This window comes from Varanus komodoensis, unplaced genomic scaffold (genome assembly GCF_004798865.1).
Source record: "Varanus komodoensis strain SLA01 unplaced genomic scaffold, ASM479886v1 scaffold9, whole genome shotgun sequence".
Taxonomy (NCBI): Eukaryota; Metazoa; Chordata; class Lepidosauria; order Squamata; family Varanidae; genus Varanus; species Varanus komodoensis.
In genome coordinates this window covers 4,186,827-4,210,367 of record NW_025336598.1, presented here as the reverse complement: position 1 = coordinate 4,210,367, position 23,541 = coordinate 4,186,827, and the positions used below count along the sequence as shown (strand labels likewise).

The following is a 23,541-nucleotide window of genomic DNA, read 5'->3' as shown; positions in this document are numbered from 1 at the left end:
AGAGAGAGAGAGAGAGAGAGAGAGAGAGAGAGAGAGAGAGAGAGAGAGAGAAATAGTTCCCAGTAGATCTGATGCTAATAGCTAAAGTAGACTAAACAAAAAGCGCATGCTGAGGACTTACAGAGAGCTGAGATCTCTCCTGTACCATCCAGCTGAGAAAAGCTTGATTTTCTCCCAGTAAGCGCAGAATTGCCAGTCAAACACCTGCTGGGAGCTTTGTCAAGCAATCTATCTTCACCCCTACAGGGCTTAGATTGGGCCCCCACAGCCCACCACCAGACAGTTACCAGCATGTTAACGGAGCCCCGTTAATCACATCTGTCTCATCCCGACGCCATGCTTGTCTCCCAGAGAAGGAATTCTTCTCTGCTTCCATTGCATCCTCACAGTGCTGTCCAGCTGAACTTTTCCAGATGGTGCAGGGTCTGTTACATTCTGGACCAAAAAAGGATTTCATTGCACCATCGGTGGCTCACTCTGATGACTTTGCCCATCACTTTAGGGATAAAATGGCTCAGATTTGTCACAAGCTGGACTCTACAGTTGATGTAGTACCTGTACAGGAGGTGTCCAGAGCACCATCCGGTCCATCCTTGTTGGATAAGTTTCAATTGTTGCGGCCTGAGTACTTGTCTGGACTACCACTTGTTTACTTGACCCTTGCCCTTCTTGGCTGCTTACCAAAGCCAAGGACAGGATGTATACCTGGATCCAGGAGGTAGTTAATGCCTCACTGAGGGTCAGGTTCCCACCCCCTTGAAGGAGGCAGTGATCAGGCCCATTCTGAAGAGGGCGAGCCTGGACCCAGAGTTGGGCTCTAATTATAGACCAGTGGCCAACATCCTGTTCTTGGGCAAGGTGCTCGAGCAGCTGGTGGCCAGGCAACTCCAGGCTCTCTTGGATGAAACTGTTTCAGTGGCTTTAGGCATTGTTATGGGACAGAAACTGCCTTGGTCACCCTGTTGGTTCTCCTGAACCTCTCAGCGACTTTCAATACCATCGACCATGGTATCCTTCTGGATAGGCTGGCTGAATTGGGGGTTGGCGGCACTGCTGACCGATTAGCTGACCAAGTCCAGAAAGTGGTGCTGGGGGACTACAGCTCTGCGCCATGGCAGCTTTGCTATGAAGTTCCACAGGGTTCCATTTTATCCCCCATGTTCTTTAACATCTACGTGAAACTGCTGGGAGAGGTCATCTGGAGGTTTAGGCCACAGAGTCATCAGTACACTGATGACACCCAGCTCTACCCTTCTTTTACTTCGAATCCAGGTGAGGCAGTAGATGCCCTGAACCGGTGCCTAGCTGGGGTAACAGGCTGGATGAGGGCCAATAAATTGAAGCTTAATCCAGACAAGATGGAGGTCCTGTTGGTAGGCAGTTTAGCCTCCCAGGTAGGTGTTTCTAACCCTGTTCTGGATGGGGTTGCACTCCCCCTAAAGGATAGGGTGCACAGTTTGGGAGTTCTCCTCAACCCAGAGCTGTCCCTAGAATCCCAGGTGGCGGTGGTGGCAAGGAGTGCTTTCCTTCAGCTTCGGCTGATCCATCAACTGCGCCCCTATCTGGATGGGCAGCGGCGACCCATGCCCTGATAACTTCCCAATTGGACTACTGTAATGCGCTCTACGTAGGACAGCCCTTGAAGACGGCCTGGATATTTCAACTGGTTCAGAATAGAGCTGCCTGATTGCTAAAAGGAACCGGCAGGTATGAACATATGACACCAGTCCATTTCCACCTACCCTGGCTTCCAGTTGAAGCCTGGGCCCAGTTTAAGGTGCTGTGATGACCTATAAAGTTCTAAAGGGCTTACGGCCTGGTTATCTGAAGGAGTGTCTCCTTCCATATGTGCCTGCCTGCCCCTTAACATCTAGGGCAGACACCCTTCTCTGGGTGCCTTCTCTGAAGAAGATCAGGAGGGTGACTACCCAGAGAAAGGCCTTCTCTGCAGTGGCACCCCATTTGTGAAATTCGCTCCCCAAAGAGGTTCACCAGGTGCCATCACTTTATTCTTTTTGGCACCAGGCCAAACCCTTATTTTCCCAATGTTTTAGGACCTGCCTGTTTTAATTGCGGTTTTATTATTAGTTAAATTTTAGGACACAGTGTTTTAAAAAATGTTTACATTTTGTATCGTTAAACGGTCTTGAAACTTCAGTAATGGGATGGTCTACACAAGTAATAAATAAATAATCAATCAATCAATCAATCCCTGGCAACTTAACTCCCCCTCGTTTTAAACACACTAACCCCAGCACTGTTCTGGCTGCCTCATGTCCTGAATCAATTCAAGATGAATCAATTCCAGTCAAGACAAGACGAATCTATTCAAGACTAATCAATTCAAGTCAAGACAAGACAAATTGATTCACAGAATCATACAATAGTAGAGTTGGAAGTAGCTGTGAAGGCCATCAGGTCCAACCAATGTACACCATCCCATTCAGATGGTGTTCAGTTTCTTTTTAATAATTTGTCTCTTAATGTGTGGATTTTTAATAATTTGCGTAGGGCCACAAGGATTGCAGGGGAAGCTGTATGAGGTGAGATTGAGGGAACTGGGGTTTTTCAGCCTGAAAAAGAGAAGACTCTGAGGGGATCTGTTGGCAACATATAGGTATGTGAAGGGGTGTCATGTGGAGGTGAGTCAAGACCTGTTTTTCCCTATGGAGGAGGGCAAGACGTGTTCCAATGGAACAATGCTCAGGGAACCAAGGCTCAATTTGGATGCCAGGAAGTGCTTCCTGACAGTTAGGATTCCTAGGGTATGGAATGGGCTTCCATGGGAGGTGGTTGAAGCTGCATCTGTGAGGGTATTTAAGGATAGGCTGAACATACACATGGTAGGTATGTCATGAGCAGAGCCAGCTGGAGGTCAGACTAGATGGTCCGGGAGACCCCTTCCGACTCACTCTGTTTCTGTGTTTCTATGTCTCTGCTTTTTAGTATGCTTTCAAGATATGCTGTAGCTTTCCTCCCAAGGAAAGCGTCTTTAATATCTTGGCTGTAGTCACCATCTGAGGGGTTCTTGGAGCCCAAGAAAATAAAATCTGTCACTACCTCCATTTCTTCCCCATCTATTTGCCAGGAAGTGATAGGACTTGATGCCATGACCTTAGTTTTCTTAATGTTGAGTTTCAAGCCAACTTTTTCACTCTCCTCTTTTGCCTGCATCAAGAGATTCTTTTGTTCCTCTTCACTTCTGCCATTAGAATGGTATTACCTGCATATCTGAGGTTGTTGATATTTCTCCCAGCAATCTTAATTCCAACTAGTGATTCATCTAGCCCCGCCTTTCTCATGATGTGCTCTGCATATAAGTTAAATAGGCAGGGCGACAGTATACAGCCTTGTCAAACTCCTTTCTCAATTTTGAACCAATCAGTGGTTCCGTGTCCAGTTCTCACTGTTGCTTCTTGACTCACATAGTGGTTTCTCAGGAGACAAATAAGATGGTCTGGTACTCCCATCTCTTTAAGAACTTGCCACAATTTGTTGTGATTCACACAATCAAAGGCTTTAGCATAGTCAATGAAGCAGAAGTGGATGTTCTTCTGGAACTTCCTAGCTTTCTCCATGATCCAGCATATGTTGGCAATTTGATCTCTAGTTCCTCTCCCTCTTCGAAATCCTGCCTGTACTTCTGGTAGTTCTCAGTCCACATACTACTGGAGCCTAGCTTGTAGGATTTTGAGCATAACTTTGCTAGCATGTAAAATGAGTGCAATTGCACGGTACTGTGGACATTCCTTGACATTGCCCTTCTTTGGGATTGGAACATAAACTGACCTTTTCCAATTCTGTGGCCACTGTTGGGTTTTCCAAATTTGCTGGCATATTGAGTGAAGCACTTTAACTGCATTGACTTTTAGGATTTTGAGTTAGCTCAGCAGGAATACTGTCACCTCTGCCAGCTTTGTTGTTGCTAAGGCTTCTTAAGGCCCATTTGACTTCACACTCCAGGATGTCTAGCTCAAAGACATCAACCACATCATCATGTTTATCAGGGACAGTAAGACCTTTCTTGTATAGTTCTTCTATGCAATCTTGTCACCTCTTCTTAATCTCTTGTAAAACTTTTCTTTTATTCTTACTGGCATACCTTTTAATATCTTCTTCACCCAAATATTTTCCCAATCTTCATTACCTAATGGAGATGGGTAGAGACCTGTTCTCCCCTGCAGAGGAAGGCAGGACGCACTCCAACGGAGCAAAGCTCAGGGAGCCAAGGTTCCATTTGGATGCCAGGAAGCACTTCCTGACAGTCAGGACCCCGAGGGTGTGGAATGGGCTTCGAGAGGTCGTTGAGGCCCCATCAGTGCGGGTGTTCAAGGATAGGCTGGACGTCCACATGGTGGGCATGTCGTGAGCAGAGCTGGCTGGTGCCGGAGGTCAGACTAGACGGCCTGGGAGACCCCTTCTGACTCGCTCTGGTTTCTATGTTTTTTTCTCAGATCTGTTTCCCATCTTGCTTTAAGTGGATTGTATTGAATCTGCTCATCCAATAATATAAATTTTACTAATTATCCCTTCTATCTGCATATTCTCTTATTTTTCTTTTTCTATAATATCTTTGAATTTTGTGTAATTCCTGCATTTGCCTTTTTCCTTACCCATTCTCTAGTACAGCATTCAAATTGAATCATATTATACAAAGTTAAATTCTCCTTTCCCAGTACTGCTTTTATCTCCTCATTTTATTCATTTTCTCTAACCAATCTTTTAATCTATTTTTTATCCCTTAATATTTCCCTATCTATCAAGGATCCTTCTAATCGAGAAGATTCTAATTACTGCCATACACTTCCACTGAATCCAGGTATTCATTCCAAGCAGCTCTGAAATCCTTAGTGTTTACTACAACTCCAAGGTCCTTTTCTCTCTCATTGCTGTTGAGCCAAGTATTCCCTATCTGATTATTTTTTCAATTTTTATTTATTTATTTGCCTAGACGGAGAACTTGGCATTTGATCCTGTTGAACATCATTGTGTTGTTTTCTGCCAAGCGTTCAAGCTTGTCTAGGTCTCCCTGGATCTTCTTTTCGTCTTCCAGGGTGTTAATTATTCTACCCAGTTTAGTATTGCCCACAAATTGAATTATTGTTCCCTGGATTTCCTCATCAAGTTCATTAATAAAGATGTTGAGGAGTAATGGTCCCAGGACTGAGCCCTGTGGTACCCCACTAGTGACATCTCTCCAGGTTGAGAAGCTACTGTTGATTATCACTCTCTGTGACCTATTTGGAAGCCAGTTGCAGATCCATCTAGCAGTAGTTCTTTCAAGCCCACATTTTGCTAATTTATTCATTAGGATGTTGCGCAGCACTTTGTCGAAAGCTTTGCTGAAGTCTAGGTAGATAACATCCACTGCATTTCCTCTGTCCATTTGGGTGGTAACCCAGCCGAAGAATGAGTTTAGCTTGGTTTGGCATGACTTATTCTTAAGAAATCCATGTTGACATCTGCTTATCACTACATTTTCTTCAAGGTGCACACAGACTGATTTTTTAACGATTTGTTCCAGTACTTTTGCAGGGATTGAAGCTAGACTAACTGGTCTATACTTCCCCAGTTTGTCTTTCTTCTCTTTCTTGTAGATGGGGACCACATCAGCACTCTTCCAGTTGTCTGGCACTTCCCCTCTTCTCCCAAGATTTTGCAAATATTATATATAGTGGCTCAGTGAGCTCCTACACTAGTTCCTTTTTACTCCGGGATGGAGGCCATCAGGTACTAGAGATTTGAATGCATCTATCTCTTCAAGGAACACCTTCACCATTTGTCTGTTGATCTTAGGCCGCCATCCTTCCCCTTCATTTTGCGCTACCACCTCTGCAGGCAGGTTGCATTTCCTTTTGTGGGAGAAGACTGAGCCAATGTAGGAGTTTGGTCCTCCCAGTGTCTCCTAGCTCAGGCCCTCCAGCTGCTTTATTCCAGGACTGGGAGCAAGGAGTGTTTGACATTCCCCTTTCTCCCATCCCATTAACAGTTGGCATCAAGGATTGGCACAATCAGGCAACCACCAAGGTTCAGAAGTGTATTCCCTGATCCTGCCAATCCCACAATATGGAAAAGTTTCCATAAAAGACAGTGGCACTTCTGAAAATGTCATGCAACTTGACTCCAATCAGGTTGATTGCAATCTTAGATTACCTCAAATGTGATGCATGATGTCAGATGGCTAGCTTAATAGAACCTTCAAGTTTAGAGGAATCATACACTGAAACACCATTCACTAGGAGCTAACAATGCAAGCAGGTTTTTTTCCTTCTGTGCTGCTTATGAACTTTCCTGAGGCCTCTGACTTGCAACTTCTAAAATAGAAAACTGTACTCAATGCACTTTTGATATGATCCAGTTTTTGCCCCCCAGGTGGTTATCTGCCACTGTGGTCCCCATTTACAAAAAGGGACCCAGGAATGAAATGCACATTGCTCTATTAGAAACACAGAAACAGAGCGACTCAGAGGAGTCCTCCCGGGCCATCTAGTCTGACCCTCAGCTCCAGCCGGTTCCGCTCATGACATGCCTACTATGTGCATATCACCCGGGTCAACTGCTTGGAAGGCAGCTATGCTCACCACTGCTCATCACTGTACCACCACTATTAGAAGTTTCAGGGAAGATTTATGTCAGATTTCTCTTAGAAAAATTAAAGAATTGGGTAGAGGATTATGCACTGGTTGCCCCAGAACAGGAAGGTTTTCATTCAGGTTGCTCAACTTTACATAACCGTTTTATCTTGAAACAGATTATTGATAAAATCTTGCTGAAGTTGTAAAACATATTTATGTAGTTTTCGTTGATCTGAATGCAGCTTTTGATTCTATTCCTTGCAAATATTTATGGAATAAATTAAAACCTTTGGGCATTGATCCACAGCTCTTAAAATGTATAATATCTCTGTATTCAAGGACATCCTTGCAAGGAAGAATAGACAGAATACTTATCTGACTTCATGTCATTTACAAAAGGAGAAATACAAGAGTCTTTACTTGCCCCACTTCTCTTCAATTTATTTATAAATGTAGTAAAGTTCTTGAGAGATGACTGTTATTTTCCAGTTAAAGTGGTGAGTCAGAAATATTCTGTCCTCTTTTATGTAGATAATCCTGATTTCTTACTGGGTTTACAAATATCATTAAACCAGTTCAGTGTATGCTGCAGGAATGAGTTTCTTTCTATTAATCACCCCACAAAAATTATTATAGTATTAAGTAAATCTAAGAAGAATCTTGATTGGTCACTTGATGGGAATAAACTAGAGCTAGTGTCTTCCTTTAAGTACTGTGATGTGGTCTTCCAGTGGACAGGTACATCAACTTTCCAGGTACAGCCAAGAAACTTGTTAGCTTGTTGGACATTATATTAATTATACAAAAGAGGGAAATGTGATGAAGCCCACCCTGTATAAGCCTATGGTTTTGCCAAAATTGTTAAATGGAGTTCCACTGTGGATCACAACCAATTTAGATTCATTAGAAAGAGCCCCCACACCCCACACCCTGCAACACACACACAATTTTTGGCATAGGCCTTTGGTAGTTCCTACATCCACAAACTTAGAAATGGTTTGTGCAAAACTTGATGTATAACTATCAGAGCTTGAGTTCTTAGATTAGCCCTGTTGTTTAGGTTAAAAATAATTTTAAGCAGGTCTCTGAATCTATATTGGAGTCGTTTGAAGAGATGGGCCTAAACTCATGGAAGCAAAAAGTGCAACCGGTAGTCATGAGCTTGGGATTCTCTATCTCCTTCCTTTTAGCCCATGGATCTGATAGAGCTAATTCAATGGTGTTAAAAAGGCTTAAAGATACTGAGGTGCAATCTCAAGGAACTGGTATTACAGCCTGCCAATCCAACAATTTTTATGCCTCCTTTATTCTGTCACACCTTTCTCTCACAAACTATCTGGTAGACTTGCCAAATATTAAAATGAGAGTAGCCCTTACTAGAGCAAGATTAAATATTCTTCCTTTGGCAGATTGGGTAAACCAGTATAAAGGACTTCCTAAGAAGGACAGAATATGTGGTTGTGATTGCATATCGGTAGAATACATTGCTCATGTACTTCTACATTATTCTATCTATAATGATCTCAGAACCAAATATATTCATCCTTTGTTAAATTATTGAAGAGAAGGTCATCTTCTGTAAAGATTTATTTATTATAAGTACTAACAAATATATATTTTTTAGAACAGCAGCCCCCAGCCTTTTTGGCACCAGGGACTACTTTCACGGAAGACAATTTTTCCATGGACTGGGGCGTGGGGGATGGTTTCGGGATGATTCAAGTGCATTACATTTATTGTGCACTTTATTTCTATTATTATTATTACATTGTAAAATATAATGAAAAATTATACAACTCACCATAATGCAGAATCAATGGGAGCCTACCCTGACCTGCAGCCTGGCCCCTACCTGCTTCCCAGTTCCCTCACCACTTGCCACCCAGCTCTGGTGCTGCTGCTGCGGCCGCTCTCTCCTCCTTTCGAGGCCCAAGACGCAAAAGGGCCCTAATGATAAACCATATTTGCAGCTGTTCCCTAGCAGTGATGCTAGTGCTGGGGAGCAGCTGCAAATACAGATGAAGCTTTGCTCACCCGCGCACCACTCACCTCCTGCTGTGCAGCCCAGTTCCTAACAGGCCCAGGGGTTGGAGACCCATTTTAAAACATCAAGTCAATTTCTTGTCAATGCTTGGCAAGTACACAGGACAAAGTATGAAGGATGCAATGGGAAGTATTCAACATTTGATAGTGTGTTAATAGAGCTATAACCTTCTTTAACAGAAAACTACTAAGAAATAATAAACTCTGCTTTGATGTTTTTTGAAACACCAGCAGGGCCAGCATACTGCCCTACTTATAGTCTGTGCACACAAACCAGCAGATGCTGGAAAATTCAGAAGATTACAAGTGTCAACTTCTACTGACCATTCCTTGACATAAGCGAGTAGTCCAAGGCTTGCCTTCATCATTCTTGTATATGAATAGTCTCCCACTGGTGTCTCCAACCACTAGTTCATTCAGCTGGAAAAGAGAAAACTGTTCAAAATGTTGTTTTTCCCAGAATTTACATGCAAAAACCTACAATTTCCTTTCTATCCCTCCACACCAGCAAAAACCAAATAATTGATCTTTCCCACAGTTGACTAAATTTATCAATTAAAAAGAGACATAGAAGGGTTAAAATATCACAGAAGGGGCTGAGCTATCAAATACTCTTTCAGCAGATGCCCCCCTCTATGGATAATCCAACTACTAGACCAGTATCTACTTGGTGTCAGTAAGTTGTGTGTTACTGTCCGTTAGATCCCTGCTTCTTACTCTAAACAGCAGATAGTCTGAAACGCAGTGACGGAGATTTAATTTGTCTTACATTTACAGATCCCCTTCTTGAATGCACACGTTAGCATAGTGAGAGGAGTTAAGAGTGTCAGAGAAGCTGAAAGTAATGCTGCCAGAAGGCCAGACATTCCCACTAGTATGGTGTTCTAGCACAGTCACCCAAGGTGGAATGCTCGAAACACTTTTCCTCAGGAGAAACAGTCACATCAGCAGAAGAGAATGGCTATCTCTGATAGTGATGTGAGGAGATAAACTTCTGAAGAGTAGTTACTGGTCAACAGTGGTAGTTGAATACAACACTGTCAGATGATCTTTCTCAGCAACAGCAATGGCATTCAAGCTAACTCCGGTTAGCACTGCACATAAAGATATGGTAATCCACTTCTGAATTATCTCACCTCATAAAACCTATGATGGAACAATCCAAAATGAAACAAGAGATAGTGTCAGAAGTTGAGACCCCCAGGATAGTAGACATTCAACAAGTTACTGGGAAACAATGAAGTGCACTGTCACTAATGATGCAATTAGAACAAAGCCAAAAGGAAATCCAGGGGCTGTCATGTACAGGGGTGAAAGAAAAGTCTGATGCTGCTCAACACATACTTGGAACATGGAACAAGAGAAGTATGAAGCAAGGCAAACTGGAAACCATAAAGCAGGAAATTGAATGGATAAACATCACAGTACATGGTATAGCAAACTAAAGCAATCTGAAATAGGATATTTTCAGTCAGAAAAACTCAATGTGCTTTACTCTGGAAATGACAAACTCAGAAGTAATAGAGTGGCTTTAATACTAAGGCAAGCTGTAACAAAGGCAAAGGGGCTATAACGCAAAATCAAACCAAATTATATCAGTGAGAATTTTGGAAAACTGAACAACAGAACCATCATTTAAATCTATGTTCCAAAAAAATATTCTGAAGAAGTTAGTATCGAAAACTTTTATGAATATACAAGAGGCTAAGTGTGAGGAGGAAGGAGCAAGCAGTAAAAAAAAAAAAAAAAAGTAAAATTGTTTGAGTAGAATACTCCACAAGTCTTTGGATCTTTTTGTGTATAACCTGAGGTTTATCACATTGTTCTTTCTCTGGCAAAGAAAAACTCTAATGGCAGTTCAAACAGAGGTCATAGCCAAGAAATGAAAAGAACACTGAGACTTTTCAGCAACAATGAAGGAACTAAAAAAACATCTTTAAGTGTAAGGATGTTTTACTGGAATTCAAGGCCAAGATCATCCATGATATTGCATTCCTGACCATTGTGTACAGGTGTGAAAGCTAGAAACATACAAACAAAGCAAGTCAAAAGGGGTCTCATGGGCCATCTAGTCTGACCCCAACCTCCAGCCGGCTCCACTCATGTAATCCCTAAAATGTGGTTGTCCAATCTTTCCTTGAATACCCTCATTAATGGGGCTTCAACCACATCCCTTGGAAGCTCATTCCATATCCCAGGGGTCCTAACTGCCAGGAAGTACTTCCTGACTTGCAACCTGATATCTGGTTCCTTGAGTTTGCCCTATTGGAATGGGTCCTGCACTCCATTGCAGGGAAGAACAGGTCATGGCCCTCCTCCACATGACATCCCCTCATATATATATAAGTCACTAAAAGATCCCCTCGCAGTCTCCTCTTCTCCAGGCTGAAAAGACCCAGTTCCCTCAGTCTCACCTCATACAGCTTTCCTTGCAATCCGGTCACCATCCCTGTGGCCTTATGCAGCACTGACTCTAACCTACCTATGCCTCCCCTATGATGTGGAGCCCAGAAATGGATGCAGTACTCCAGACCCATGCAGACCAGTATCAAGATCTGGAAGCCATGCTTCTGGCTATACATCCAAGGGTGGAGTTTTCATTTTAACTGCTGCATCACACTGCTGGCTCATGTTTTGCCTGCTGTTGACATATTCCTGTGTCCCAAGTATAAGATCTTGCACTTATCCACACTGAATGTCATCCTGTTGTTCTCCGCCCACTTCCATGGTCTGTCCAGATCCTTCTAGATCTGGATCACCTGCTCCAGCCACCACCTCCATTTTGACATCATCCACAAATTTAGTCATCAGATTGGTTATCCTCTCCTCCAGGTCACTGATAAAAAGGTTGAACAGAATCGATCCCAGTACAGAGCCCTGGAAGACTCCACTTGTCACCAGCTACCATCCTGATGATTCCCCACTGATAAAAACCCACTGCTTGCAATCCATCAACCATGCCCTAATCACCGGGCAGTACATCAATCTCTCTCAAAGCTCCACAAGTCCAGGATATCATGTGGCACTCTGTCAAAGGGGCCTTGTTGATATCCTGGTAAACCACATCCACCACATCCCCTCCATCTAGCCACCTCAAGATCTTATCATAGAATTCCACAAGGTTCATCTGTCAGGATCTATTTTTATGGAATCTGTGCTGTATGCCTGCCAACCTCCCTTCCCTATCTAGAGTTTCTAGAGCTTTCCCTATTATGTGCCCTTCCATCTTCTTTCCCAGAATGGACATAAGACTAACTGGCCTGTAATTCCCCATATGCCCTCTGCTACCCTTTTTGAAGAGTGGCACCACTGACATCACCCTCTAATCCTCCAGAACTTATCCCATTTTCCATGAGGCCTCAACAATGAAGGCCAACAGATGCGAGAGTACTGCTGCAAATTCCTGAAGTACCCTTGGGTGTAGCCCATCAGGGCCCAGCACCTTTGTAATATCCAGGGCCCGGAGGAACTCCTCAACTTCTAGGGAGGTAACTCCAATCTGTGCCCCCATAACCCAACCTCATCTAGCCCCCCAGGTAGATCTCTCCCCAACCCACTTAGAGGGGAACACAGAAGCAAAATAATCATTTAACATCTGTGCCTATTCCCTTGGATCAGTTACCAGATCCCCTCCCTCCCTTATCAGTGGTCCCACCACCTGTCTCCCCTTCCTCTTTATCTTTACATGAAGGTAGAAGCACTTTTGTTGCTCTTGACATAACGCACAAGTTTCACTTCATAATCAGCTTTAGCCTTGCAATGAATCCTTCTGAAACGTGCTGCCTCTTCCTGGTAAACACTTTTGTCCACTTGCCTCAGTGTCCCATTTCCAGGGAAGGTCCCTCTTCCTTTTAATCCCTCTTACCATCTCTCTTTGCATCCATGGTGGTACCCTCCTATGTCTCCTTGCTTTGCTAATCAGCTGTATCATTAAGGCTTGTGCCTCCAAGATCTCACTTTTTAGAGTCATTCATCCCTCCTCAACTCCCTTGCATTCCAGTACCCTCTCCCAGGAGACTTCACCCAGCCTGGCCTTCAATTGACTGAAGTTGGTCCACAAGAAGTCGCAGCTTCTAGCACTTGACCAACCACTCATCCCTGTTCCCCTGATCTCAAAGATGGAGTGGTAAGTTGCATTCAGAGCATCCCTAACCTGCACATCATCTACCAGATCCTCCCTGTTGGTCAGAACCAAGTCTAGATGCCCCCCTTGTTGTCTCCTGGACCCTCTGTGTGAAAATTTCTCCTTCCATAGCTCCTAGAAAGCAGCAGAACATAGCTGCTGCTAAGTTTATCTCCTAACTAATATCAGGGAAGTTGGTGTCTCCCATTATGACTGTGTCCCTCCCTTGGGAAACCCTTCCAATCTGGCCTAGCAGGGCATCATCTAGCATTTCAAGTTGATCTGATGAGTGATAACATACCCCCACTATCAGATCCTTGGCCACTTCTAGACCTGGCAATCTTACCCACACTGCTTCCACCTCTTCTATCCCACTCCCTATCTCATTCCACCTGATCCTCTTCTATCCCACTCCCTATCTCATTCCACCTGATCCTCTTCTATCCCACTCCCTATCGCATTCCATCCTACCCCTTCCTTAACATAGAGCACTACACACCCTCCCCTTTCCCTTCCTATCCTTCCTAAAAAGAGCACACCATTCTATGTTAACATGCCAGTCCAGATTTTCTTTCTACTATGTTTCCATAATGGACTATTGGCATATGATGGGCTGAACTTCACAAGGAACGGGAAGCAGATGTTTGGCCACTACATGAAAAAATTAATCAAGAGAGATTTAAACTAAAACCTATATGGGAGGGAGATGTGCAACATGGCATACTATCACCCGGCAAAGACATATATTTCAACAGAGAAAAAGTTTCAAGCAGGGCCCAACACCAGTCTCCCAAAAAACGTTGGAAGAAAACCAGGGCACAGCATGAATGAACTTCCAAGTTTCTACACCAATGTCCAAAGTATGGGAAACAAACAACATGAACTTAAGCTCATAGTACAAGAGGGCAATTATGATCTTATAGGAATAACTGAAACTTGGTGGGATGGCTCACATGACTAGAACTCTACAACTGATGGATACAACCTGTTCAAGAAAAATAAAAGGACAAAAAGAGAGGTCGAGTTGCACTGTATGTAAGAGACACATATACCTGCACAGAAATATAAGAAGAGGAATGTAGTAGCCCCACTGAAAGCATCTGGCTAAATTTAAAAGGAGCAAAAATTAAGAACAACATAGCTATTGGCATATCTCACCGTCCACCCAGTCAAAAATGGACAAGGATGCAACCTTCGAAAAGCAACTTGCCGGCATTTCCAAGAAGAATGATGTAGTCATCATGGGGGACTTCAATTTCCCTGATATATGCTGGGAGACAAATTCTGCCAAGCATGGCCCCTCCAAGAGATTCCAGACATGTGTTGCCAACAACTTTCTCCAGCAGAAAGCAGAGGAATGAGAGGATCAGCTATCCTCGATTTAATACTAACAGGGATGGCCTGGTGGACAAAATAACAACCATCGGAAGTCTGGGAAAGTGACCATGAAATGCTTGAATTCTCAATTATAAAGGAGTCAAAGGGTAACTGGAGCCAAACAAGCACCATGGCCTTCAAGAAAGCCAACTTGAATGAACTCAGAAAAATGATCAGCAAAGTGCCATGGCAACACACCATTAAGGGGAAGGGAGTCCAAGAGGGATTGGAAATCTTGAAAAAGAAGATTCCCCAAGCACAACTACAAACAATTCCATCAAGGAAAAAGTGTAGAAGCCAACAGAGTAAGCCCACATGGCTCCACAAAAAGTTAAGAGACAGCCTGAAAGAAAAAGGAATATGTACAGGAAGTGGAACAGGGCCAGGTCACGAAGGAAGAATATAAACAAATAGCAAGAATTGCAGGAATAACATCCGGAAGGCTAAAGCAGGAAATGAAATAAGAATAGCATGGGATGCTAAGCACAAGAAGAAAGCTTTTTTCAGATACATCCAGAACAAAAGACATGAGAAAGAGAAGGGTGTCCAGTTACTTAAAATGGAAGGCAGAGTGATAACAGACAACAAGGAAAATGCAGAGGTGCTCAGCTCCTACTTCACCTCAGTCTTCTCCCACAAGGAAATCTGCAATCAGGAGGAAGTACAAGCTAAAAGTGAGACATGGGAGCCCAAGATTAACAAACACATGATCAAGGAATTCCTAGAGGGAATAAACACATTCAAATCTCCAGGGGCCCCAGAGTCATAAAAGAGCTAGCTGAGGAACTCTCAGAACCACTGGCTATTATCTTCGATAAATCTTGGAAAACAGGAGAAGTGCCAGACTGGAGAAGGGCTAATGTTCTCCCTGTCTTCAAAAAATGAAAAAAGATCAACCTGGGAACTATAGACCAGTTAGTCTGACATCAATCACTCATCAATCTGATGAGTCCTGTTGCACAATTGGGAGCCACTCCTTATGCAAGGGAGATACAATACTTCCAAGGGGCAGCTAGGAAACAAACTAAAGTCTTTTATGGAAGAGAACTAGTTAAATTACAGGAAAGCAAAGATTTCTTGTGATGATGGGATGTCAGAAGCAGATTCTCTTAAGTATATGTATTGACTCCCAATAGTCAAGTTGTTCACAAACCATCTGGCATTAATGAAGGTCATGTTTGTGAATGACAACGAATTATTCACAGTGGTAAAAACAAAGACAGATTGTGAAGAACTACTAAAAGACCTTATTAATATTATTTAAAAGAAATTATGAACTGAATCCAGTTGAGATGTCCATACACCCCTGAACATGGAGGCTCAAACTGATCAAATGCAGAGCAGCACGAGTGATGAAGGTAATCTTTACCTCCTCACTGCTTCCAATCTGTATTTTTGCTATATAACCCTTTTTGGCTGGCAACAGTGTCTCAATGGGAAAGTAACTGGAGCAGCTACCTGTCTGCTCCCCTTGCCCTGAATTGCCTAAACTCATTTTTCCGAACTCAGGGAGTAGGTGGTGCAGTTCTTCCCCTGTCAGCTGCAGGGAGAGGGGAATTGGACCACCAATTCCCAGAGCAAAGTACCGTGCTTCCCCAAAAATAAGACTGGGTCTTATATTAATTTTTGCTCCAACAGACGCATTAGGGCTTATTTTCAGGTGATGTCTTATTTTTTCTTAGGAAAGTCATAAGATTCTTGCCCCAAGAGTCCTCCACAATTCCTTTCTTGTACTCAGCGAATAGCTCTTTCTTTTTGCACTCATCTTGTCTGGGGGTCAAAATATTATTCCCTTTAAATCTACCATTAAATCAAGTGTTAACTGAAGACTTACGAGCCAGGAGTGGCAACACATGAGTGCATTAAGTACGTCCGTTACAACACATGACATAGTGAATTATGAAACACATCCATTCATTATCAAGTACACACCTCATTCGTGCTTTCTGTCTGTACTCTGAATGGTCATTCGGCAATTAAAGTTCATCTGTCTACGCAGGCATTTACCTCTCGTGCAAAGGCACCTTCTTCGGTATTTACAAATACTTAAATTATAATAAGTATTTATTATAAAAATTATAAATAAAATAAAAATTATAAAAAATTTATTATATAATAATATAATAAATTATCATTTCTTTTAAGTATTAATGTCAACAATTATTTATTTATATTTAATTATATATTAATATTAGTGTAATTCAATACATCCATCATGTGTTGCAATGGACATACTAAATGTATCCATCTGGCTGACGATCTTAACTGGGGCTTATTTTGGGGGTAGGGCTTATATTATGAGCATCCTGAAAAATCATGCTAGGGCTTATTTTCCAGTTAGGTCTTATTTTTGGAGAAATACAGTACTGTCTCTGACCTCGTAGCTAGGAAGTTTAATAATCCTATAAACCCAAGATGATGTCTAGGAGCCATGCAGTTTCTTCCTAAAATAGTAAGTGTAAAGGCTATATTTGAACAAAAAGAAATGCTAACTTCACATGTATACTGATGGGATTTGTGTTAGTAATGACCTGGTAAGAAATTTGGGGGGGGGGGGGCCACAGGACCTAACTTATCAGAATCTTATTTTAAAAAAAGTGTAGTATCACAACTGTGCAGAGCATAACCATGTAGCAGTCTCTTAATTCCAGACTATAAGATGATGGTTGAGTTTGGGGCTGTGCAGAAGAGGAAAAAAGGCCGCTGTGTGTCTAGTAAGGGAAGAGGGAGGCAGACTAACAACAGAAAACTAAGCAATTGGCTAGAGCAATGGGGGTTTGGTTGGTGTGCATGTGCATACCTTCTCTGGGGACACTACATAGAGAGTGGAGTCACTACATTTATGTATTTATTTAGAATATTTATATGCCATCCTTTCACAAAAGCCTCATCTTTGCACTAGGTAAGAATGCATGGAAGTTATGATCCCTGGCCTTCCTCTGCATGACAGTCTTTCAAGTATTTGAAAAGCACTTTTTAAAAAGTGTTCCTCTTTCTAAGTCTGGTCTTATTTTAGGTAATATTTAAACATTTCAAACCATGCATGGCTGATACCAATCCTCTTGTATGGTAGGTTGACTTTACTGAATGCCTAGCAATACAATTATCATTAATATTGCAAGCCTGAAATGGGCTTTTTGAATATATAACCAAAACTCTCCCAGAACATCCATCAAGTTGCAGAAAAAATATATCTACTCCAATTGGGTACTCACATTCAATTGAACAAAGTAAGCTCATGAGTGAGTATGAGCACATCAGTTTCGCTCACATTCTCTCTCACACACACTCACACCTATGTCAGAAAGAACATGAGTGTTTGGCTTTTTTATTTCTTTGTTGGGATTAACAACAGGCTATATTGTTCTTGCGCTTACTTGGAAAGAAATTCTATTGTATTTATTTTGTATTTAGTTCTGAGGAAACATACACAGGACTACAGTCCTAAGTTCTAGATTTCTGTATCATCATCATCAATAGCTCCCACTTCTACCCTGTAGAAGATACAAAAATGGAGTCAGGAAACATATTTAATATAAATCTATTGTTGAAATCCTGCTCCAAACCTTTTCCCGCGAAAATTAAGGCAGGCCAACTTCCAGAAGCCATCTTGGTCCTCCCTCAATACAGGCCACGGGGCACTCGCACGCTGCGCACAACATTATATCGCCCGTCCCGGCGGTGTTGCAGATCCATTCGGTAGGTACATTCAGCTTTGTTAATGTTACCGTTTGGCTCCATGCTACAGACAGCATTGTGTGGATATGCGCGTCTATGGGAAAAGCGGGGGCCGAAATGCAACTGCTGCCTTTGTATACAAACATACCGAGTCATTGTCGGCATCTCCTAAGCAGATGGCGTGCGGGAAGACGCTCCCGCTAAACTCCAGCGCCACTCGCTGTACGTAACTGACCGATCGCATGCTCCCACCTTGGCGATTCAGGACTTTTTCACCCGTCGCAAGCGTCTGACAGCCGCTCTAGATGTCTATGACAGAGCGCTGCAAGAAGAATGCGCCATTGGGTCCAATCATCTGTGGAGGAAACGTGCATAGATATATGGCACTGAAGAGTCAAAATTACATATAGGGAGGGGTAACTTCCTGGTTTCCTTTAACACCATTTTTTCGTCTCCCGAAGCAAAGCACACTTTACTTACTGGACAGCAGCGCATGTTTTCCGTCCAAATCCAGTCCAAAGACACAAGTTGGAAACAAATGCTCAGTGTATTTTTTCAGATTTAAGAATAAAATATACAACTATCCTGACAATTCATATTAAAATATCATTAGCCCTGGTGTAGATTTTGGTTTTACGTGTGGCTGAGAAGTAACTCTCCAATGTTGTTGTTGTTGTTGTTAGTCGCGAAGCCGGACAACACTCCTCCAGGCCTTCCTGTCCTCCACCATCTCCCGGAGTCCACCTAAGCTCACACCAACTGCTTCAGTGACTCCATCCAACCACCTCATTCTCTGCCGTCCCCTTCTTCTTCTGCCATCTATTGTTCCCAGCATTCGGCTCTTCTCCAGGGAGTCCTTTCTTCTCATTAGGTGGCCAAAGTATTTGAGTTCCATCTTCAGCATCTGGCCTTCTAAAGAGCAATCAGGGTTGATCCTCTCTAGGACTGACTGGTTTGATCACCTTGCGGTCCAAGGGATTCGCAGGAGTCTCCTCCAGCACCACAATTCAAAGGCCTCAATTCTTCGGTGCTCAGCCTTCCTTATGGTCCAGCTTTCACAGCCATACATTGCAACTGGGAAACCCATAGCCTTGACTATATGCACTTTTGTTGGCAGGGTGATGTCTCTGCTTTTTAGTATGCTGTCTAGATTTACCATAGCTTTCCTCCCCAGGAGCAAGCGTCTTTTAATATCTTGGCTGCAGTCCCCATCTGCGGTAATCTTGGAGCCCAGGAAAATAAAATCTGTCACTACCTCCATTTCTTCCCCATCTATTTGCCAGAACTCAATATCACCAGTCAGAGTGCGGCAGAGACTTCTTACTTCTGACGTGGATCAGACAGATAGAAACAAATACAAAGAAGCAGTATTGGCTCATGAGTGTCCCGTTCTACAGTTCAGCAATACCTATGTGAGGGTTAGAAAATTTGTCAAATGAAAATGAACCAGACCTCAAAGCATCAACACATCTCTACTTGCAAAATTGAATAAAATGAATATGAGAAAGGACAACACCTTCAGGGAGGTGGCACCAAAACTTGTGACATTCCTCATAAGGTCCACAAAGCTCCTTCCTTTTGGGCTTTTAGAATCTTAATGAAAAGTTGTTTATTTTAAGAAGCATTTAGTACGTGATGATCTCCAATCTTTCTAGATTGCCCTGCCTTTTAACATAACACTTTCTAGCACTGCAAGTGTATCATTTTTGTTATAAATTGCCATTTATTTTATAGAACCCCTGCTGACAGAATTGTGGGGGTGCACATGAATGAATCATATTTATTAATAAAACTTATTTTCAGCATTTCAGTCTTACTTACTCAATGGGGTTATTTACACATCATGCTAAATCAGCCAGGCAATAAGCCACAGTGTGCTTGTGGTCTTGTGAACAAGCAACAGAGAGCCTGGGAAACGATCAGGCTCTTGATGGCTTGTTGGCTGTCCTTGTTGCCCTGCACGTAACTTAGGGGATCCCATGGGAGGAACAAAGGCTTCCACTCCAACCCCACTGCCCTAAGCTGTTTTGGGATCACCAAGACATTTTCCTTTTAAAGGATTTGGGGTGGGGGAGGTGGAGGGATATTGCGAAAACTGGCTATTAAGTTGGCTTTTGCAATCTCTACTTTGAGAGCTGTGAGCTTTCTCTTCAAAGTACCCAGTGGCATGTTGCAGATACTATGCACAGTTACCCAGTATTTAAACAAAAGAAAAATGGTATGCACAAAATATTTTAAAAATTATGGTATAGTAAGAAAACTGCAATCATTTGCAGTACCACAGCAGTGGGAATTTGAAGCTTTGCTTCTCTCAGCAGAGTCCCTTTATGCCTTTGTTTTCTCCAAAAGCATTCCTTCACATGCGCTACTACAAATATTGCAGTTACACAGCTCCACTAATCCTAACCCTAAACCAAAATGTTACAAGCAAGTACAAGCATTTAAACTGTCCAAAATATTTCACCTGGCTAGGTATTTAAAAAAAGTTGAAGATAGCAAAGTTCAAATATTTGGCCAGATGTTGCTAGGTGTAATCTGATACCTGTTACACCCTCCAGTTTCAGGCTGGATCTAAACTGCAGACCTCATGCCACATCTTATGTCAAAAGAGTTTTAGATTTTTCTGTTTCCTCCCCTATCCCCCTTTTTGTACTTCCTGCTCTGATGAAGAGCTTTGGACAACTGAAAGCATGTACACTTTTCTGGCATTTAATTGGTCCAATGTACTGTATTGCCAAATTACATTGTATGCATATATCACCTGCAGATGGGAATGCTTTAGAGGGCTGAATTCTAATGCAAACAGTTTTCAGGGAAAGGATTAATCAATCCAGTTGCAAGGTAAGTACTGCAATCAAGTATACCCTCTGTATGTTCCTGCAAAACTCATCCTAAATCTCATATATAGTTTGAACTTCCAGAAACCCATGAGAGTGGATCATGTGATAGCAAAAAAAAAAAAAAAAAAAAAGCAACATTTTTACACAGTCCAAAGAAAGAAGCTAATTTTTCTAGGCTGATTTCAGAGATGAATTTTTCCTTGCTGCTGAATGTTTGGACCATAGATTCAAAACTGATTTTCATTGTAGTTTAAGCAGTCAGGGGAAGCTCTCTAAAGCAGAGAACATGTAGTTTAAATCTTTAACTGGAATTCAGTTGCACAGCCAATATATAAAGCAGTGCTTCTACTGAGGACCAAAGCTAGTTATGATACATACCTAGCTATGTCACTTTTCTTCCAGAAATGATAGTTTAAGCCCCCTTGACCCATATATTTTGGTGATATTAGACATTAGGGAGAAATTACTTTGAACATATTAGATTGCATTGCTTGCACATCATCCATATTCAGGACAGTTTCATGTGTTTTACAACCATGGATTTCACTTTCGGCCCTCTCAACAGAGCGGTATTCGCTCACAGTAACAACAGACATATGATTTTCAAAATCTTATTTGTCACCCACAATATACACCTTTAAACATAGATTTCAAAAGCATAATTGTGATGTATTATTTTTGTTCATTAGGCATTGTGGTTCATGCACAATTGGGGCAGAAAGCAGGCCCATATTGGGCCTAAGTATAGCTGTTATGATGCTGGGAGGAGGACTGGCCTGGTAAAGGGAACACAGCCCAGATAGCTAATGGTTATGCTGTGTTCCAGTCCCCCCACCTTCCCCACACACACGAGTTTAACATGCCATGTCAACCAGCCCACAGATCTTCAGATGCTGCTTTATATGCCAGATCAGTGCAGAATAAAACCTCGCTCACCCACAACTTAATTTAATTGCATTGTATTGCATTGTATGGTGGATGAGGTAACTGATCTGGCATATATAACCAAGGCCTGGGTGGGTGAAGAGGGAGGAGATAGGCTCTTCCACCTGTGCCCACCAGTAGTTCAGCCCCAGGTAGGTGTGAGGACAGGGAGTGGGGGTATTGTGGTCTATAAGAATTTAAATTCTCTGTCCAGGTACCCTGCCTATTCAACAACCTGTTTGGAGCATTTGCACCTTGTGTTGGGTCAGCAGATTGGATTGGGGGTTCTTCTGGTGTATTGCCCACCCTGCAAGCCATCAGCCTCCCTGCTAAAGCTGACAGAGGTAGTTGCAGATGTTACATTGGAGTCCCTCAAGCTGCTGGCCCTGGAAGATTTCAACATTCATGCTGAGGACACCCTGTCCAGAGTGGCCCAGGATTTCATGGCCTGCGTAATGTTGGGAAATTCAGATAAATGCTGAAAAAGATTGCTTATACGTGCCTTGCATTACAAAATCAAACCTACAGTATACTTGTCGCCCTTTCTCAGAAAGCACCAAAATTCCACGCCAGGTTACCGTTTAGCATCGCTGTTACTTTAAGAGATTGGAACTTTCAGTTCACCTGAGGCAGCTTGTTGTTAGTCGTGAAATCATGTCCGAGCCATTGCAACCCCATGGACAACATTCCTCCACCTTCCTGTCCCCGCCAGAGTCAACCTAAGCTCACACCAACTGCTTCAGTGACTCCATCTAGCCACCTCATTCTCTGCCATCCCCTTCTTCTTTTGCCATCTATTGTTCCCAGCATTAGACTCTTCTCCAGGGAGTCCTTCCTTCTCATTAGGTGGCCAAAGTATTTGAGTTTCATCTTCAGGATCTGGCCTTCTAAAGAGCAGTCAGGGTTGATCTTCTCTATGACTGACCGGTTTGATTGCCTTGCTGTCCAAGGGACTCGCAGAAGTCTCCTCCAGCACCACAATTCAAAGGCCTCAATCCTTTTGCGCTCAGCCTTCCTTATGGTCCAGCTTTCACAGCCATACATTGCAACTGGGAAAACCATAGCCTTGACTATACGCACTTTTTTTGGCAGGGTGATGTCTCTGCTTTTTAGTATGCTGTCTAGATTTGTCATAACTTTCCTCCCCAGGAGCAAACGTCTTTTAATTTCTTGGCTGCAGTCCCTGTCCGCGGTGATCTTGGAGACCAGGAAAATAAAATCTGTCACTACCTCCATTTCTTCCCCATCTATTTGCCAGGAAGTGAGAGGACCGGATGCCATGATCTTAGTTTTCTTAATGTTGAGTTTCAAGCCAACTTTTGCCCTCTCCTCCTTCACCCGCATCAAGAGGCTCTTTAGTTCTTCTTCACTTTCTGCCATCAGAGTGGTATCATCTGCATATCTGAGGTTGTTGATATTTCTCCCAGCAATCTTAATTCCAACTGGTGATTCATCTAGCACCACCTTTCTCATGATGTGCTCTGCATATAAGTTAAATAGGCAGGGCAACAGTATACAGCCTTGCCGAACTCCTTTCTCAATTTTGAACCAATCAGTGGTTCTGTGTCCAGTTCTCACTGTTGCTTCTTGACCCGCATAAAGGTTTCTCAAGAGACAAATAAGATGGTCTGGTACTCCCATCTCTTTAAGAACTTGCCACAATTTGTTGTGATCCACACAATCAAAGGCTTTAGCATAGTCAATGAAGCAGAAGTAGATGTTTTTCTGGCATTCCCTAGCTTTCTCCATGATCCAGCGTATGTTGGCAATTTGATCTCTAGTCCTCTGCCTCTTTGAAATCCTGCCTGCACTTCTGGTAGTTCTCGGTCCACATACTGCTGGAGCCTAGCTTGTACGATTTTGAGCATAACTTTGCTAGCATGTGAAATGAGTGCAATGGTGTGGTAGTTTGAACATTCCTTGGCATTGCCCTTCTTTGGGATCGGAATGTAAACTGACCTTTTCCAATCCTGTGGCCACT

General features: G+C 42.7%; 1 protein-coding gene across 2 annotated transcripts in view; it reads right to left on the bottom strand.

Moving 5' to 3' along the window:
* The window catches only part of ITFG2 (integrin alpha FG-GAP repeat containing 2), a 109,088-nt gene extending 90,610 nt beyond the window's left edge, over positions 1–18,478 (bottom strand). The window contains exons 1-3 of one of the 2 annotated variants that reach the window (XM_044417782.1): positions 18,277–18,478; positions 17,945–18,151; positions 8,943–9,038 (exon numbers count right to left, since the gene is read on the bottom strand). In XM_044417782.1, coding sequence (XP_044273717.1) covers positions 8,943–9,038; positions 17,945–18,040 — 192 coding nt within the window. In that variant the 5' untranslated portion in view covers positions 18,041–18,151; positions 18,277–18,478. Of the gene's footprint in view, positions 1–8,942; positions 9,039–17,944; positions 18,152–18,276 lie in introns of those variants that run through there. The other variant, XM_044417783.1, reaches the window with a different exon arrangement.
* Positions 18,479–23,541: the final 5,063 nt, after the last annotated feature.